The 19,666-nt window shown below is 43.5% G+C and overlaps 1 protein-coding gene across 1 annotated transcript in view; it reads left to right on the forward strand.

Moving 5' to 3' along the window:
* The window catches only part of LOC147698070 (sodium/hydrogen exchanger 2-like), an 866,654-nt gene that overhangs the window by 99,317 nt on the left and 747,671 nt on the right, over positions 1 to 19,666 (forward strand). The window contains exon 2 of the mRNA XM_086934739.1: positions 8,613 to 9,076. Coding sequence (XP_086790865.1) covers positions 8,613 to 9,076 — 464 coding nt within the window. The remainder of the gene's footprint in view (positions 1 to 8,612; positions 9,077 to 19,666) is intronic.

The following is a 19,666-nucleotide window of genomic DNA, read 5'->3' on the forward strand; positions in this document are numbered from 1 at the left end:
GGAGACTACAGCTCCCAGCGAGCTTTGCGGGCACTTCCTGCCTCCCGCACTCTTCGTGCCCGGAGGCGCTACAAAGATCAGACACTCCCTCGGTGGAGCGGGGGGTCATTCCAGCAGTGAGCTTACCTGCCAACACGCCAGCACGCCGAGAGCAGCTCCAGCTCCAGCTCCTGGGTGGGGAACGCTGTAAGTCTCGCCGCCACTGCTCCATCCACGCGGCTGGAGACTACAGCTCCCAGCGAGCTTTGCGGGCACTTCCTGCCTCCCGCACTCTTCGCGCCCGGAGGCGCTACAAAGATCAGACGCTCCCTCCGCGTCGTGGGACGCGCGCGGGCGACGCCGGGCGGAGCCCGGGCAGAGGGCGGGCCGTCTAAGGCCGTCCAAGGACGAACAGGGACGGGACGGGCCACATCCCTAACATCATGGGTAAGCATAAACTAGTAACATCGGTGGTAGGTGAAGTAAAAGCTAAGGTTCCTAAGTACACTACCAGCATAATCACTTATCTGACTACGAAAGTGGACGAACTCTCTGCCCAGATTGCTGAGTCAGAGCGTGAGCTGGGTCTTGAAACTATTCCAGTGGGCGCTGACACACCGAACACTTCCACCATCAACTGTATTCCGTTGGAACCTAGGGTCATTATTGAGTCTTGCAGACCTATCATGCCCCAGTCCCCTACTGTACTTCCGATCCCGGTATTGCCTGAAACAGTGATACCTCCTATACCTGTGGCCTCTGGTGACATAGAGAGCACAGCAAGCAGTCAGCCTGGGGATCAACGTGCTATTTACATCACTGAGGAGGGAATCTCGTCTCTACTAGAAAAACTTTTTCTCGGACAGACTTGAATCCGCCCTAATCCAGATTGCCACTGATATCACTGAGACTCTGAAGGATTGTGTTAAGGACCTTCTGGCGAAATGCGACCGCATTAATGACTTTTTAAGTACTCAGGCCCTTTCTTCATCCACACAAATGTCGTTATGTCCTCCAGTTGTACAGGTTTCTGCACCCAAGGTTGGCGGCGCGCTGACTAACACGGCTACAAATTTGGTCATTGATAACCCTGTGCATGATAAAGGAAAAGTCGATAAGGGTATATCTACGCCTATTTTGGAAGCTGTACCAAGTTTAACTCCAATAGCAAGGCCTCGAGGTTCACAAGGGGGACGGGCGGGAACGGTACCCCCAGTAAATTTACCACCGGATGCAACACCGTTTGTAGCAATACTGGTAAATGTGCCCAAACTTGCTGAAGGGGAGGTAGAACAACACGAAACCCTTCTAAAGCATATTAAAAAATGGTGCAATGCGAACTGTTCGGGCGAAAGTAACATTGCAGATAATATATTGACAGGAAGAAGGGTCAACTGGGTGGGCAAAACTAAGAAATGCGTAGCAGGAGACTGTGTAATAGTCAACTTTAAATCTCGCAATGTCTCTAGCCGCTTCTTCTGGGATGGTTCCCCACTGGACCCTGTAGGTAAGGGCGTTCGCGCTATGCCTCTGGGTTTTTTCGATCCCCCAGTACATAGGATAGGTGGCGGTGGGAAAACTAGGTCACAGCATATTAATAATGCATGGGCTGAAGATGGATTATTTCGCCCCTACAAGTTAACCAATGGGTGACAAAGCAACCCAGGGTTGGTGGTACAATTAATATTTTAAGGAACACGCCTACTGACGATCTAATCCTGTCGAATAGATTTTCGGCTCTCGCAAATCAGACAGATATTGACTGACTAGAGCATGATCATACAAGCAAGAAAGCCCTTAGTTACGATAATGCTTTTATTGTCCCATCATGTAACATATCAACCACAGCCGGTAAAGGCCCAATAGATCTGGGCAGGGGGAATGTCAGGCTACTATCCTGGAATATTGCGGGCTTACGAGCAAAGCAGGAAGACCCGATTTGGCTAAGAAAGCTAAAAGAACATGATATAGTGGCCTTACAGGAAACTTGGGCAAGAGAAAATGTTTTCTGGTTGGATGGCTATACATCGTTCTTTGTTAAAGCTCAGAGTTCCCCGGCGGGAAGGGACAGAGGGGGCCTGTTGTTTCTAGTTTCAGTTAACATAGCAGGCAGTGTTAAGGAAATTCCCAGCTCCTCATATTATTTTCAGTTGTTGGAAATCCACCAAGCAGATAAAAATAAGATAGTTTTAATAAACTGCTACAATTCAATGCAGGGGGGTCCCCCAAATTTTGTTTTAGAAGGTCTATCTTATTTTGTAACATATTATATGTCAAAACAAACCACTTTTGTTCAACTCATACTAATGGGAGATTTTAATGTTCATTTGAGGGGGCTACATTGCCAGATTGAGGATGATACCGGTCCTGATCACACGACTCTGCCACATTTCGAGCACAGCTCAAAGGGTTCAGCAATGGAAGATTTGTTATCATCTAACGATTTATATGAACCGGGGTTTTCTGATTTAAATGACCGTGTGGTCACATATAATGCGAGGGGAAGTGAATCGATTATTGATTATTTTTTTTATGTCCCCGGGTCTTCTCCGCTATGTATTGTTTTATAATGCCATAGTAAGTGGGTTCAGTGATCATAACCCAGTGTCGCTAGTTATGGACGGCGCTCTTGGTCTAAGCAAAGGGGCCTTGCTGGCCACTTCTGTGAAGGATGTAAAGAGTAAAGACCAAGGAAGGCGTCTAAAATGGTGTAAAGTTTGTCCTGAGGACTTTCTAGGTCTAATTGAACAAAAAATGGCAGTGGAACTTGAGACATGTAGGGATCTAGACATGGGGGGGGAAGAGGTAGTTACCGCCTTTGAGGCTATCTGTGCCAGAGTGGAAGAAGAGCTCACAGGTAGACCAAAGAGGGGTCCTGCCCCAGCTTATGGTTGGTTTGATCATACATGCTCCAAAGCTCACTCCGCTCTGTTGAAAGCGCTTAAACATTCCCCCAGAGACAAGTCACTGGTAGCACAACTGAGGAAGAAATACGCGGAGGCGGTAAAGACACGGAAAAAAGTTGTTAAAGAAGAAGCCTGGGACTCTTTAATGGATTCAACCACCCTCAAACAAAGTTCTAAATTCTGGTCTATAATTAATAATCCTCTATTTGCCCAATCAAGAAATATAGATCTTGAAGTAAATATCCCTGAAGCAGAGTGGCTTAAACATTTTTCTAAAATATATGGGAGTAATGAAATTTCTGAGACATTTTTTATGCCTTGTCATTCAATTTCGCGACCCAAACTAAAATTTAGTATAACTGAAGTTGAGGTTGCGATAAAAGGTTCCGCTGAGAATAAAGCCCCCGGTCCAGATGGGGTCCCTTTGGATCTTTATAAATTAAACTCAGAGATGTGGGCAATGATACTAGCCAATGTTTTTAACTGTGTACTTGTAGGGGGTTTTCCGAAAACCTGGTCATGCTCAATCATAGTCCCTATTTTTAAAAAAGGGCAAAGAAGTGACCCCAAATGCTACCGCCCTATATCCTTGTTGGATTCTTCCATGAAGGTCCTGAGTAAAGTATTGCTTGCGAGAATTAATAAGTGGACTTTGGAAAATGATATTTTATCAGATGCCCAGTACGGGTTCCGTTCAGGACGAGGTACAGAGGACCAATGTTTAAATCTACATTTGATAATCTCAAAATATACAACGGCAAGAATGGGGTCAATTTTTGTTGCGTTCATGGACCTGTCCACGGCCTTTGATTTAGTTAACAGAGCTCGGCTGTGGTCCATGTTGTTAAAATTGGGACTTGACCCTCCTCTTGTCCACTTTCTGGCTGAACTTCACAAAGACTTAAAGGCATCTATTAGAATGGACCAAGAAGGAAATGGCACATCTTGGTTTAAATCGAGCAGGGGTGTACGGCAAGGCTGCATCCTTGCCCCCATGCTGTTCACTTTATACATAAATTCACTGGAGAAAAATCTTTTAACTGCTACTTTGGATACACCGCGTGCAGGGGATACTCGTATTCCTGTTCTCCTGTACGCGGATGACGCTGCTTTAATAGCCCGGACACATTTAGGTCTGCAGAGACTTTTAAACGCATTTAGTGAATTTATGTCCTCACTTGACTTAGTGGTAAATAATTCTAAATCCCATGTTATGGCATTTGGGGCTGTCAAAAATAACACCAAATCTTTCTATTGTAATGGTGAAGTGATCATTAATGTCAAAGTTTTTACTTACCTTGGTGTAATTTTTGATACTAAGGGAAGCTGGATCCCACAAATAACAGCCAAAACCAAAGCGGTGAGGAGCTCGGTAAATGCAATTTTAAGCTTTTCAAGGAGACTTGGAGGGAAGCCGAGCGGTGCATTATTAAGCTTGTACAGGGCAAAAACTCTCTGTGGGGCTATGTGAAAAGTGAAACCCTTCAAAGGGAGGAGAATAAGTTTCTCCGGTCTATACTAGGGCTCCCCCAGTCGACAGCCACATTCTCAGTTCATCAGGAGCTTGGTTTAGGGTACATTACCGATATCCTTTCAATGGCACCTATTCTTCTATGGATTAGGATTTGGATCAATAACAACTTAGGTTTGAATCATAAAATACTGATGGATTGTTTAAAACTGGACAAATTTAAAGATACTGTTTGGCTGTCATATATTTATAAGTGTTCTTTGGAACTTGGTCGCCCCGAGATATTTTCCTCCCCTCTGGGTTTGAAAAAAGCAGATCTAGATTGGGTCAAGCTTCACTTTTTTAAACTGAAGAGCTTGGAGAGAGAGGAAAATCAACTTACAAAACCCACGGTCAGAGCCCATTTTTTGAAGATTACTTGTCTAGCTATTCAACCGTATCTTGCCATAGTAAACATCCCTTTTCACAGGTGGCTTCTGGTTAAATTTCGGTTTAACCAGATTTATACGGTTCTCTGTGATAGCCATGGTTGGTACAAGCTTGACGAGGCACCTGTGTGCAATTGCGACAATTTTTCTCTCCAAGATAATATGCATCTAATGCTGTTCTGCCATTTTTACAATATTCCAAGACAGAAGTGTTTGGTGCCTTTATTGAAGGGCAAAGCTTTTCTACAGGCAAAACCAGCTCTCCTGTATTTACAAATGTTAGAATCAGCCTTGGTTATGTTTAGCGTGGCTAATTACCTTGTTGCTGCTGTCAGGATTAGGAGGAGGAGAATGCAAATGTAATATAGGGGTTTGTGTTGGAGGATGAAATGTTTTCTTTTTCTTTGTATCTGTAAAATTTTAGCTAGCAATTATTTTTAGCTGTTTTTTAAACTGTGTATATATATTGCTATTGCTGTATGAAATTTTTTATGAAATTGAATTGCCCTTTTTTTTTAATTGATTGTAGCATGCTTTTATGATTTTTAACTAAATCGAATAAAGTGTTTTTTTTTTTTTACTACTGATGTTGGTGGTTACTGACTCTGAAGGTGCCCTGGGCTCTGCTAACCAGGCCCATGGCCAGCACTCAGTCCTCTAAAGGTATATGGCAATTGGCAAAGACAACCTACCTTTGAGTCCCTGGTATATGGTAGGGCATATAGGTTTAGAGACCCCAGTGCATTTAATGCACTTAAGTGTGCATTGCTGTGGTCTCTGGTGTCATTTTAAAACCAGGCCTGCCTTTCAGGCTTATTTTATTTAAAAACTATATCCAAATTTAATATTAGAATGAAAAATACTTCTAAAGTCCAAAATTTTACTTTTATTATTTATAAGTTGCCTTAGGGTCTGCCCAAGTGCTGCTAGGGTAGAGTTAATTTTTATAAAAAGCAAGGACAATATAAAATATGTTGTATATACCCCGGTAAAGAAAAACAGCGAAAGTCATTTTTTCCCATTGTAGCGTTGCTAGCCCCATAGGCTACCAATAGGAAGGCTTTATTAAATGCAATAAAGTTTAGCTTTGCATTGGAGCTATTAAACGTAATAGGGTAACCCAGTAACCCTCAGAACCTGGGTAGTTAAGCTAAAGAAAAACAATGGTTTTGTCGGAAAACACAATTACATTGAAAATATACTGTATATACAATTTAAGAAACTAAGAGGAAATCGTTAAAAACAAACACCTGACCACAAAAGTAGGTGTAGGCAAATTATTGTATTTTGACCTTCTTCACTGTTTGAATCAATTAAAGCTGTACAGAACATACAATAAATTTAAAAAAAACTGTACACCTAAGAAGTGAGTTGTGACTGGTGACTGGGTGCTCAACAGAAGATTAGACAGAAAACATAACCATGGACATACATATATATATATACAATATTTACATCACGTGTGTCCACTATTAATTACACTTGTTTCAAAACGGATCAATTATTTCTTTCATTCATTGAAACTTTGTGTGGACTGATACATAGACAGAACCTCGACGTTTCGACCCTAAAATTTGATGCGCTGATTTGTCTGCATCTAAAAAGCGGGTGTTCCTCAGGACTGCAAAAGTTGGACAGCCCTAGAGAATAGGATGTATTTAAGAGGTGGATCAACTGTAGTACGGAGGATGTCAGCCGACAAGCTCCGCCTTTTGGGTTGGTCAATGTCCTTCTTTGGATTTAATTGGTCTTTAACACCAGCCGGTGTGAAGATCCTAGTATTTGTGCCGCTATGGCGATCATTTTGTGTTCAAGCGCGGGACGTCTTACTCGTGCTCTGATGCTCGTCTGAATGACTCATTCAATTAATGTAAGCTTGGTAGACTACTGGGGATAACATCTGGACATGTACTGTGTAGACGAACATCTATAAGTTTAGTGGTGCAACGGGTGGTTTCTAAACTGTTGTTAATAACGTGAGGCTGGATCAATGTAGAACTCTACCAAGATGCTGGAATTAGACAGTATAGGAATCATACATAAGCTGATTTATGTTGGGGAACCCACTTTAATATGGCCGCCATCGTCAGCCCCTTTTCGCTTTCCAGTGAATGCAAGGGGTAGGAATCGGACGTCAGTGACACGCCGGGTATGACGGGGCCACGCACAGACTTTAATTATTTTTTTTAAAAGAACCATCCGACACGATTGCGGGAAGGGTCTTAGGATTATGCTGGTCTAAGCTACGAGTCGGTAAGGAGGTGACCCTGATGTGTTCTAAACATGTTTTGTTTAGACCTTTTAAGACCCTTTAACTCATAAACTAGTTAGGAGTGAGCGGGGCAGTATTGTAAGGTATTGCGCACTCCGGCATAGTACAGCACATAAACACCAAAAAAAGGGGGTGCCACGGAGAAGAGATACAGGAGTGGAGGCACGGGGCCTAGCATCCATGTGTGCAGATTACCCAATATAAGTACAGCAATCAATGGGGCTTAATATGACTATTGGAGAGATGCATGAACTGGATAGTCAATATGGGGCATTAGAATGGCAACAAGTGTGCTTTACTTCTTTTTTACAGACTGACTGCATGCAGCGACTATAACGAGTCTTGTGACTAAGCCACAGGGGACACATCAGTTTCTCCTACGGGGTGCCGGTAGGCCAAGTAATGGCCACTACCTGGTAAATAGCTAAGTTGTTGCATTGTGTCCGGTCAGAGATTGTGGTCTATCTCCTATCCTTTTATTCTCTTTACAATTCCTTTGTCTTTTTTAACCTTTGTGTAACCTGATGTATTTCTCATGTACATGGTGATGTAGTGTGGTATGTTATGTTTCTGCAGGTACAATAAACGAAGAAACGAGGTGCAGTGAGGACGCTGACCCTAATACCCTGATGAAATTGCCTCCAAAGTGTGTAAGGCAATGAAACATGTTGGTTTTACCTGAGCAGGCACACAGCAAGGAATAAAATTGAGTAGCCAGTGCTGCTGAGCTCATTTTTAAAATAGGGAATACCACATTTCTTAATCAGATGGTGGAATTCCTATAGGGTCACTTATAGAAAATCACTATACACTTTTTGTTTTTTCTAGCCCTGCACCCTGCATCCCTCATTTTTCAGTTTTGATAGTAGGCAGATGCTGATGATGAGAACCTGAGGATGCAGGCGAGTACCAGCTTGTAACCCTCCCTTGGTGTTACTCCCATGAGGCTCTGCCTACTTTTCCCTCACTTTTTTCCTTTCCGCCTACTTCTCTGATGCCTTGTGTACACGGATGCGAGGGGCACACTCTTTTAGAATAATGCAGTGATCTAGGATATGTTGCAGTTGTGAAAATAAAATCCACTGTGGTGATACTCTAAGAAGGGTGTCTTTATTAAGAGACACATGGTGGCCTAATTCCCACACATATAGTAGGAATAGGTTTGGTGTTGTATTGCATGTCATTTCAAACATAACAATATTGTCTCTGTTTATAAATTAGTCTTGGGTTTTTATTGTCTTCTGTCATTTACTTAGACTGTTTTGGTGTTAGTAAATGCTTTATGCATAACTGTCTTTAAATTAAGCCTAATTGCTCTTTTTCTAAGCTACGAAGGGTTAAGCAAAGAATAATTTACTAAGACTGGAATGTGCCTATTGGTGATTGTGGTATTATTAATAGCTGAGGGTAAATACCCCCACCAGCTTATAACCCACTTTCCTACAGAGTGACTGTCTCAAATGATGTGTCAACTGTTTTTGTGTGTTTCCTGACAGAGTATTCTAAACAGCACATATAGTCATATTTTTCTAACCGGTCACATGTTTCCTTTCCAGGCTTTCATCTCTATCACAAGTTGCCGCATATAGTCCCAGAAAGCTGTCTTTTAATTCTGGTTGGGTTGCTGCTTGGAGGAATCATGTTTGGAGTTAATGAAAAGTCACCGCCTGCCATGAAGACAGATGTTTTCTTCTTGTACCTTCTTCCGCCCATAGTTCTCGATGCTGGGTACTTTATGCCCACCCGTCCATTCTTCGATAACATTGGCACCATATTCTGGTATGCTGTGGTGGGGACGCTCTTTAACTCCATTGGCATTGGGATTTCACTCTTTGCGATTTGTCAAATTGAGGTATTTGGTTTAACTGACATCACACTTCTCCAGAGTCTCCTCTTTGGAAGCTTGATATCCGCAGTGGATCCTGTGGCAGTGCTCGCTGTGTTTGAAAATATCCACGTGAATGAACAACTCTACATCCTGGTATTTGGAGAATCATTGCTGAATGATGCTGTTACTGTTGTAAGTATCCTCAAAGTTTTTTTCAGTTAACTTAATAATCTAATTAGTGCAACCAGTTATGCTGTTGAAATACCTTCTTAAATATTTTCTCATTTTTTGTGCAATTGAATTGTATAATTTTGGATATATTTATTTAAAAATGTAGACATTCAGAAACTTTTAAGCTATTTGTTCAGATTAGTGAAGAGCATGGTTTTAAAGTAAGCTTTTTGTATTTTGTGTTTATACTTGTATCAATCCATATTCGCTAACACATTTTATTGGGAATCAACCTCTCTGGCCAGCACTTGAGCAGCTGCCTTTTTGTTTTCTTTGTCATAATGAATTCAACGACAGTGAATATGTGGCCAGTGATTCACAACTTTACTGCTATTTTAAGGGATTTTTTTGACCAAAGTACACAGCTCGGGTGGCTGCACTACAGTAAACTCTCTCATTATTTTAGCCTTCCGCCTTTCAATGCCAGGTTGATGGGGAGTCTGTTGGTCAGAGGTTTTTCCATGGATCTGGGGTTAGGCTGTTTAAACAAGTACCTTTTTGGTATTTTTGTGCACCCAAACAAACTATATCTTTTTTGGCACATTCAGAACTATGTATTGGTCCAATAGCCATATCTATAGCTCATTGCAGCCCAAAGACATAACGAATAATATGAAGATATTTACATTTTTTCAACACATTTGCATAACATTTTGTTGCATTTCTGAAATGGACAAACATACATCCCACAAAGCTAACCAATCAATTATTACCCTGAAGTTTGACTAAATCAAGCATGTGGGTTTATCTATGAAGCTTACTTTCCACAAACAATTCTGTGATATTTGTGCAGGATTTTCCTCCTTAATACGTACTCCAAAATATTGTGCTACAAGAATATCATGAACAAAATATGGAAGTCCATAATATCGACAAGGTAAGTATTTCTAGGTAAGCAAAGGTTTCCTTTATTTATTTAACCCTCTCCCTCTCTTTCTATCTCTCTCTCTAATATATATAAATATATATATGTGCACCCGAGGTTATGGATTACCATAGCCCCCCTTCCCAGCACAGGTCGATTAGGGGTTTGCTGCCAAGCGGCAGCCCGTGACTGCACGGTCAGGTTTGGACACTGTGCCGACCTTAAACTCTATGGACTCGTGCTGTGGCAGGTTATGATGCATGCAGGGACCCAGGGAAGCCAGAGGACTGAATTTACACCTGCATCAGCACTCTATGTTCTGCAGCGAGCCACAGCCACAAGGACTTTCACCATTCATTTCCCTCGCAGCACCTACCCAGAGATGATGTATTCTGGGAGCTATAGGATGACCAACACTACAGCAGGTGAGCGTCCACCGGCAGGGGAGTTGCTTCCCATCGAGTGTGGGAGGTCTGCAGAGGCATTTAAAGCGGAGAGTTGGGACTGTTATGCAGGGCAGCAGGGGCATCTGAAGAAGACGAGTGAGTCGAAATGCATCATGCCTTACCTGCTTATTTGTCCAATTAAAGGCTTTTCCGGAATTCCCTGTGTGGCCTCTTCCTACAGTTTGTCTGGAGGGTCTGTGTATATATATATATATATATATATATATATATATATATATATATATATATATATATATATATATATATATATATATATATATATATATATATATATATATATATATTATATACACATAAATATACGTGTGTGTGTATATATACATATATATATATATATATATATATATGTATACATAGTCTTACCTTCTCAATATTTTGGCCACATTATTTTGGTAGCACTATGGTTCTTTAGTTGTTAATTCTGCGTAAAGCTTTAGTGACGATCATGACATTGTGGCAGAATCTCTGTTTATAGGACACTGATCATTTGATTACTGATATAAAACTCAGGACTATAGGAAAGTATAAAAATGTATATTTTCTATTTCTGTATGACCTAATGAATCTATGAGAGCACACCAGATGGCCTTTGTCCTCACTAACTGGTAGAATACATAAAAAAGGCATTTGTCTGATTTTTTTGCAATTTTTTTTCCTAACATGGTAAGTCCCTCCTGGTATATTATTTTAACGTGATTTGGAGAGCGCAACTTATCTCCTAATAAGGTAACCAGGTGTTGAAGCAGGTATATAATTAAACGAGTTGAGTGTGGGCTAGTTGAAAAGCCAGGTCTTCAGCCTCTTTTGAATTCAAGAAACAAGGAGGAGTCCCTAATGTGTAGCAGCGGGGTTAATTTCTTGTTTTGGATGTTGTTTGAAAATAAATAATAATACATTTTATAAAGCGCATGGTTATACTGGGAGCAGTGTGTCCTCGCGCTTGAACTGGCACTTTTGGGTTGGCTTCGGCTTTGCTCTAGTCAGGCAGGTCCTACCACTCCCATCAGGAGTGGGTGATTACACTCACTGTATATAACATGCACTCACCCTTGGGTAGTTTGGCACTTATCAGTCAGGTTTACCACAGTGGCAATGTGTAAAGCATTGGCACAGCACTCACACACAATAAATATACTGAGCATCAGAAAAGAGCCTTCACACCTGGTGTATGTAACTAAAGTTTGTATTCAACACACACATTAATTAACACAACATGAATATCATGTATTTCTGGGCATTAATCACATAATATTACTAGCAGTTACAACGCCTAACTGTGTTAAAATGACATCAGTAGTATACAGGCTTAGGAAAGATCCTACAATACCCCCCTGTACCCTTATGTGGTGCAAAACTTTGTCAAAACTAAGCCCACCCTGACATTTATTATAACTTAATACCACACAGTTATAGGGCGCACCCAGGATCACAATGATATCAAAAAATTTAAAAACAAATAATTACCATCCTTTTAAGTAACACCATGGGCCAAGGCCCGCTGTTAAAACCAAGGTCAAATGTATTCTGTTGGCAAGCAATCAACGAGTAAAGCAACACTGCCGGGCAGGGTAATGAATCCTGGCTGGTCCTGAGTCACACACACACACACGCACACACACTCCCTCAGAACCTATATGCAGTGCAACAGATATCAGGCAGGTTCGTATGGAACGCACTCCACATATACGCCCACAGCACCGTAATGTGGTACAAACGATATCAAGTAGGTCGACTGATAACACGCTGCAGACCCATTACCCAAGCTTGTCTCCAATTCACCCGACTGCCCTATGGCAACAGGCTGGAGACAACCATCCCTCCCCCTGGATACTAGGCCGATACTAGGCTGAAATCACACTTAAAGTCCCTGGGAAGAAGGTGGGGAAAGTTAGCAGGACTAAATAGGAAGCAATCGTCAAATGGGGGCTTGTCCACAACTCGTGATGTTCCCCCACAGGATGCGGAGCAGAAGCAGTTGAGGGCGATAGTCTGTCAGTCAGTAAGGGTTCCACACTGTGATTTTCGGCACCAGCCCAGTTCTGCGAAGCATGGGTGGGGACACGCAGTCTCTTGACCCGCTTTTAACCACATCGATGCTACAGCAATTCCCCTGCTGTGCTGAAGGGTCTTCATATCCATTATACATGACGAGCTCAGCTCGTCATTAGTGCAGCTCCACTGTGCCTCATGACGAGCTGAGCTCGTCATTACCGCCGATGGGGTTAATCGCTCTCTGAAGCGTTCCTTCAGCCAAGTCAATCACTCTCACTACCCAGGCTAGATCCGGGCAATACTAGTTGGCAACACTATGTTGTCGGGGGCCAGGTGAGGAGAGGGCAGATAGTCCATCACACTGATGGCCCAAAAAGGAACAATCGACGAATGGAGAATGAAGCTGGGGAACCTCACAGAAGAAAGAGGAGCCCCATCAAGTACACATCAGTCAGAGTCGCACCCAGGCGATCTGGGAACAACGTCTGGTGCATGGTGATACAAGTCACACCGGACAATTCCAGCTTTCCACCATCAGTTCTACTCTCAGTACCTCCCTTGAAAGAAGGCACAACGCCTGGTGCTTATTGATTCGGATCACACCAGACAGTCCCGGCCACACACAACGAAGAGTTGCAAATTCAGTACCTCCCTGCCACACTACTAGGGATCCAGCAGACAATGTGGGCACTTCAGAGGGCACTTCCTTCCAGGTGTTTCAAGTAGACTGTGTGGGTCCGTCGTAGGAGATTTTTGATGTCCCTGAGACCTCCAAAAGAACAGGGGGCCTGCCAACAATCCTTTGGAGAAAGACACTTCAGGGTACCACACAGCAGCAGGTAGTAAGCCCATGCCAGCAACTATTCTGAAAGGGTGCACTATCCCTTCGAATGGCAGTATTTCTCCTTGTGCACAACAGATTCCTCTGGCAGTGTGCGCCACACAGTTACAGGTTCTCAGGTCCCACATCACCACAAGTGTATCTATGGCCTGCTGAAGTATGGCACTAGTGGTTATACTGTAGTGTGCCTTGGAAGGTTGGGGGTGGCACAGAGGGTCTCCCTTTGAACCACGGTTGTCTCCCCTAAATTTCAGGCCTTTCTGCCATGAGGCCGTGAAATGCTGATCTTAATCTTTAGTGGTGCCATGATCTTATTCCCAGAGGCTGTGTCAAAACACCTCCTCCCAATCTTATCACCGAAACCCTCAAATCGCAGAGGTCTGTCATTTTATTTGCATGTCTATTACTCTAACTGTTGCTGGGGAAGGCACAGATGTGCTCCCCGGCCTCCAGTGTAAACTGGAGCCAACCAAAAAGGCACACAAAGAGTTTTAGAGCTCAGAAAGGCCCACTTTCTAGAAGCGCGGAACCTGTAGCGAACCCCCAATGCGGCTCGCTTGCATCCAGACATCATTCTAATACCTGCGGATCGTTTGAACCTATCGACCGCTTTTCAACAAGAAGGCTTCTTAGCCCGCGTTGCCACCACGGCTGCCCAACTTGGAAACGCCGACAGTCCCTACCTTACTTGAGCTTATGCCACACGCCCTGCCCCTCCATGAGCCGTGCCGTATGAGCTCTCTCAACTCTGTCAGAACACACAGCGGTCTTGTATGCCCTGTGGCCTTACCCAAGCCCCTGCAGAGGCGTATATATTGTTTAACCAGGCAATTAATTTGTTAAGTCCTGAAGATGATCCCCTTGTAACTAGAGCACAGGATCAAAACGTCGACTCCTTCTAGTAGACATGCGTCTGACTATTGTATATTATTGTGTGTATGTTCTACTCTGGGAAACACTGATAACATTGATTCTAACAGTGCCCAGATCGCTCACTCTTTTTGCCTGAAGAATCTTTCTCTCCTACTACCTTTTCTTTCTATTTTTTCTTACCTCTCCAGTACGGCGCAGGACTGTGCCTTACTGCAATAAATTGTTTGTTGCCAAATGTGTCTAAACTCTTAAACACTTGATCTGATTTATAATAAATTCCCTGTCCGGCTGGGCAAGGAAAATATATAGCAGCCTATTGTTATCAATATAGTATCAATTTGTAATTGTGCTTAGCTTAGGACCTTTGTTTCTTCAATTAACTGATACCCATGGTCCATAGCTACCAAGTGAGTCCCCCTTGTTTATACAAAAAACACTTTCTAGAAGGGGCATTTATAGGCTAGTAATGACAAACCACCTTTACCACAGTGTAGGAAACTTGATTTTTGTTACAGCACTCCCCCGCCTCTTTTTGCCTGGTATCTGGGCAACTTTGACTAAGAGAGGGCTTGGTTCCTGCTAACAAGGTCCCCAGCACCCTAGTTCTTTCCCTAAACTGTATGATTGTTCCACAATTACCACCCCTTTAGGAACCCTTGTAAGTCCCTAGTAAGTGGTATCTCTGGGACCTAGGGCATTGGACCTAATGATGGTCCCTAATGGCTGCAGTATGAATTGTGCCACCCTAAGGAACCCCTCATCAGGCTCATGCAAACTGCCATTACATCCTGCGTGTCTTGGTACAGAGAAAACTGAAGAGTCAGCATGCCACACATACCAACAAAACACTGCATTTGGTATAGGTAACTCACCCCTGCAGTAGGCCTTACAGCCCAAAGGAAGGGTGCGCTATACCCATATGTGGGTATATCTGCCTCAGTGGATGTGTTCTAGTGATATCTAAGTTTGTCCTTAGATATTACGAGTGCGCAGGGAAGTCATGACAAGTAAATGGGCTGGACACCCTTGATTAGGAGTTCCCCAGCCACATGATGGCTTCACTGTTCCCCATGGTTTTTGGTAACAAATACCTTGTCTTATAAAACCCACATTGATGCCAGTGCTGAAGTTATTAGTAAATTCACGCAGAGACAGCTTATAGGTGCTCCCTGAAAACTTACGGACTACTAGTGTGTTGACTGATTGGTCTTGATCAGCCAGTCACCACAGAGAGATTTCAGACCTCCTGAGGTAAGAGGCTTTGCTCTTCAAGGTCATGAACAAAGCCTGCTCTGGGAGAAGGTGTTCACATCTCCTTCAAGCAGGATGGACACCCAGGAGCGGGATGTTTCGAAGGCCCTGCTGCCTTTGTTATGTGTCTCGGGATCTCCAGATAGTTGAAGTGCCCAACCACCTGTCCTGGCTCCACTTTTTGCGGCTAGACAGGTAGGAAATTAGTAAGAGTAGGTGTACCTACATTCAGCCAGCACCACCCCTAAGGTGGGCCAACTGATGTGGAATGCACTTTTCAGATTCCTCTGTGTTGTTTTGTATGGAATTAGCATTCTAGAGTTAGGGTTGTGCCCACTTCCTTCAGGAAGTTGTCATAAAGAGAGTGTAGACACCCTATGGTAGTCCATTGGTCACTATGTGTCACTCTCTGTAAACACCCCTAAATTGAGCAATGAGGTAGCACCCCTGAACCCAAGAACGCAGATTCAATGGATCAACTAAAGAAGGATGAAGAAGAGTCACTGCCTGGTGAGAACTGCAGCAGAACTTTGGACTTTGGTTTCGAAACCCTGCCATCCTCAGCCCTCTCTCGACAATCGCAACAGAGTGACTCATCCAGAAAGCTGGAGAACTGCCAAAACCTTGAGTATCCTGCCACCACCTCAACAAATACTGCAAGTCTCCCTTGAAGCAGGGGAGCTACTCCCCTGCAGTCCGCAGGCACAGACAATCAGAGTCTGGTCTACTGCCTTGCAGCTTCCCAGCCCAATCAATGCTGCATATGACCAGGAAAAGGTACTCATCCTCTGGAAGGTCAGATCTGTCTCCTCACCAAGTGTGAACACACCAGGACAACCCAGAGCTGCCCAGTATCAACCCCCGGGGTACTGGATGCCCTACACCAAACACCAAGAGCGAGAGTATAGTCTGAATTCTCACTACATCAGGACCAAGCAGCCATTGAGGAATGCCAGCATCTCTGATACCCACTTTGAGAGTGGCATAGCTACATTGTTTTACCCTCTTCTAGCTGTTTGTCCCTGACCGCAAGGTGCATCTTTGTGCACCAGCCCAGCTGACATAAACACTCTGCTCCTAATCCCTTAGACCCAGGTGCTGACAAATCTGCTGTGTCCCCATGCTCCAAGACGCCTTGAGACCTGAACCCCTGTTGGTGAATATTCATACTTACCTGCAAGTTCCCCTGTGAAGCCTCTTTTCAGGTGGCCCCCCTCCTCCGTAGTGCCCCAGCTACAAGCCTCGCCAGCACCCTGCTCCCGGTAGAACCCGAGCAGTTCCCAAAACACTGCTGGTAGAACTTTGAACCCTGGCCCACTACTACTCCGATCCCAGAAGGTGAACCCCAGAAACCGACTGTAACTATCTTTATGCATCTTTGACTTTTCTTCCCATAGGATTGCATTGTGCATAAAAGAACACAGGTTTGAACGTTTTACTTACCAGTGCACATTTCTTTTGAAAACTGTACTTTCCTTTGAACGAAGTTCTTGAGTTTGAAATATATACACAATAAAGTGTTATTTTTCTAATTTGGTCTCAAATTTATTCTTTGAGTGTATGTTTCATGTATTACCTCTGTGAGTACAACAAATGTTTAGCACTACCCTCTGATGAGACTAACTGCTTACCCGCACTACCACATAAGAAAGCCTTGGTATTATCTACTTTATCTTCTGTAAATCAATTGGAGACCCACTGGACTCTCTGCTCAGTGTACTTCATTTTAGTACACTATATAGAGAGTCTGCTTCTTACACACAGAAAGTGGGTTGTCATTGTGAATTCAATGATAGGCAAAATTATGAGGCTGCTTCACTGCAATACTCTATTGCAGCCTGAAGTAATTCCAACCATTTCCCCATGTTAGCCTACTGGAAGAGCAAAGCTCGCAGGTAATGAAAACACACATTGGTATTCTTCACTACCAGGGCAGGGAACTCGCATGTGTACCTGCCTGGCATTGCACCCACCACTCGCTTCACACCTTGAGACATACCCTCTGGGTGCTTTATTGGTGGTGAAAGGTCCGGTCAGGATTGGCTAGTGGTTTACAGAGGCCAACCTGAGCACAAGTGCAATTGCGCACACACAGGCATGCAGTGGCAGGCTAGACACAAGTTTAAAACACCATAGGTGCAAGTGTTCCCCCAAAAATGCTATGTGCAACAGGTGCATTGTAGGAGAAGGCTAGGCCTTCCAATCTGCTTTTGTGGATACGAGGTGTGTGGGCAAGAGAGACTGAGGCTGAGCACAGGTGTCTAGTGGGTTGGTGAAAGTGGAGGTGGATTCTTATGTATGCTGGACCTAAGTTGTGTAGTGCCCTTTATGCAATTTGTGAGGAGTTTAAATTGACAGTATTTGTTTATTGGCATCCCATGGAGGTATCTTAGATGTGGTGATTGAAGAGGGAGGCAGCTTTACCCCTATTGGTTAGGGTACCCCCTTCTTCTAGCCCGGAATGGAGGATAAACATGGAAGAGCGGCAGGAGCTCCTTAGAAAACTACCTGGAATGAAATAAGAAGGACTGCCCTGTTGGACCCTTGGATTCCACCCCTGAAGGCTTATACTCAGAACATTTGCACCTGGTGCACTCACAAGGCTCCACCAAGAAAGAACAGTGTCTGTGTCAAAGGAAAAGGAGTTTACTCTCTGATCAGCAACAGGTACAACAGAACTGGAAGAAGTAATCTGCCAAGCCAAACATAGGATCACTGCAGCTGACCAGTTGCAACTGTAATTTTCCTTGACTGTGCAAGTGTATTGTGAGAAATTGTGTTGAAGCTCCCAAGCCAGTGGACACGTTTTCCTCCAAGGAACTAAGAACCACCAAGATATTGAAGTGTGGAATCTTCTAAGTGATGTGGGTGCGATATGGGAGGACTAGGATGAGTCTTGCTGCAGCATTCTGGATGGTCTCAAGTTGGTAGAAGAAGTGGTTAGAGATTCTGCATAGAGTGCATTGCCGTACTCTTTTCTGCTTGTGACGACGGCTGGAGTGACCGTACATCCGGTGTTTCTGGGAAATCATTTGAAGACTTTTCAGAGGATGCGTAGTATATGGAAGCAAGAGGAGTTGATTGCATTTACCTGAGCTGCTAAGTTGAGTTTTTTGTCTAAGATGATTCTCAGGTTTCTTGCAAGGTTGGTGGATTTTGGTGTGGGACCAAGTTCTGATTCCTACCAAATAGAGTCACAGGGGGTATTATTGTTCCCAAAGATCAGCACTTCGGTCTTGTAGGAGTTGAGTTTTAGTCAGTTGGTTTTCGTCCACTCTACTATGTGTATCATTGATTTGGTGAAGTTGGTTCTGGTGGTGGTAGATTTGTTGGACACTGATATGATAAGCTGTTTAGTCATCATTGCAGGAAATGATAGAGATGTCATGTGCTCTAATGATGTTGGTGAGTGGTGTAATGTAAATGTTGAACATGGTTTGGCCATGAAGCTTGGGGAACTCCACAGTTCAAGTCTTTGAGACACACAGGAAAATATCCATGCCAAGGCTTGACTCCCAATATTGTTCTTCTGGGTCTGAATGTGGGCCTGTATGGGTGTACCATGAGTTTGGAGTGCCCATAGATGATCAACTAGGTGTAGTTCATTTGAGAAATTTGGAAAGCAAGTGAAAGTGAAAAAGCTGGTTTAGACTACCTGTTTTTGGTTGCCTGTATTACGTTCAAGCTGTATGGAAACCTACCATAGCTAGGCATCATTACCATCTACACGTCATAAGGTTGCTATAGTGGTTGCCAGACCACTGTTACTGTTAGTGACTGGCAGTGAAAATGCGCTGAAAAGTATGTATGTCAGATTTCCAGTATATTTTCCCCAAAGCATGGTAGATTCCTTCAGTCCTTCTCACACAGAAACATGCCCCTGCAAAGGCTCATGCAAAATATGTGTTCCCCTGTGTCTTTTGAGTGTGGGATTATAAAACACCTTTTTTTGTCCATGGCTTCGAGTGGGGATCCACACACTATGAACCAGGGAATGTTTGTGATTGGAAAATTCCTTGGGAAATGTCTTTAGAATTTGGACTAGTGGTTGTCTGCAACCAGAGGAACTTACCAATCTCTGACATTTCTTAAACCTAGACACACAGGGGAATTAATGCTGATCTGGCTTGTATGGTTCCTAACAAGTTTTATTATCGAGAATCTCCTGCAAATGTAACAGTTTGGGTAACAATATTTTTTCTTTTTTCTGTATCAGAAAATTCCAGAACTTCAGACAAATGACAAAAGTCCAACCATCTTAC

This window comes from Lissotriton vulgaris, chromosome 8 (genome assembly GCF_964263255.1).
Source record: "Lissotriton vulgaris chromosome 8, aLisVul1.2, whole genome shotgun sequence".
NCBI classification, from domain to species: domain Eukaryota; kingdom Metazoa; phylum Chordata; class Amphibia; order Caudata; family Salamandridae; genus Lissotriton; species Lissotriton vulgaris.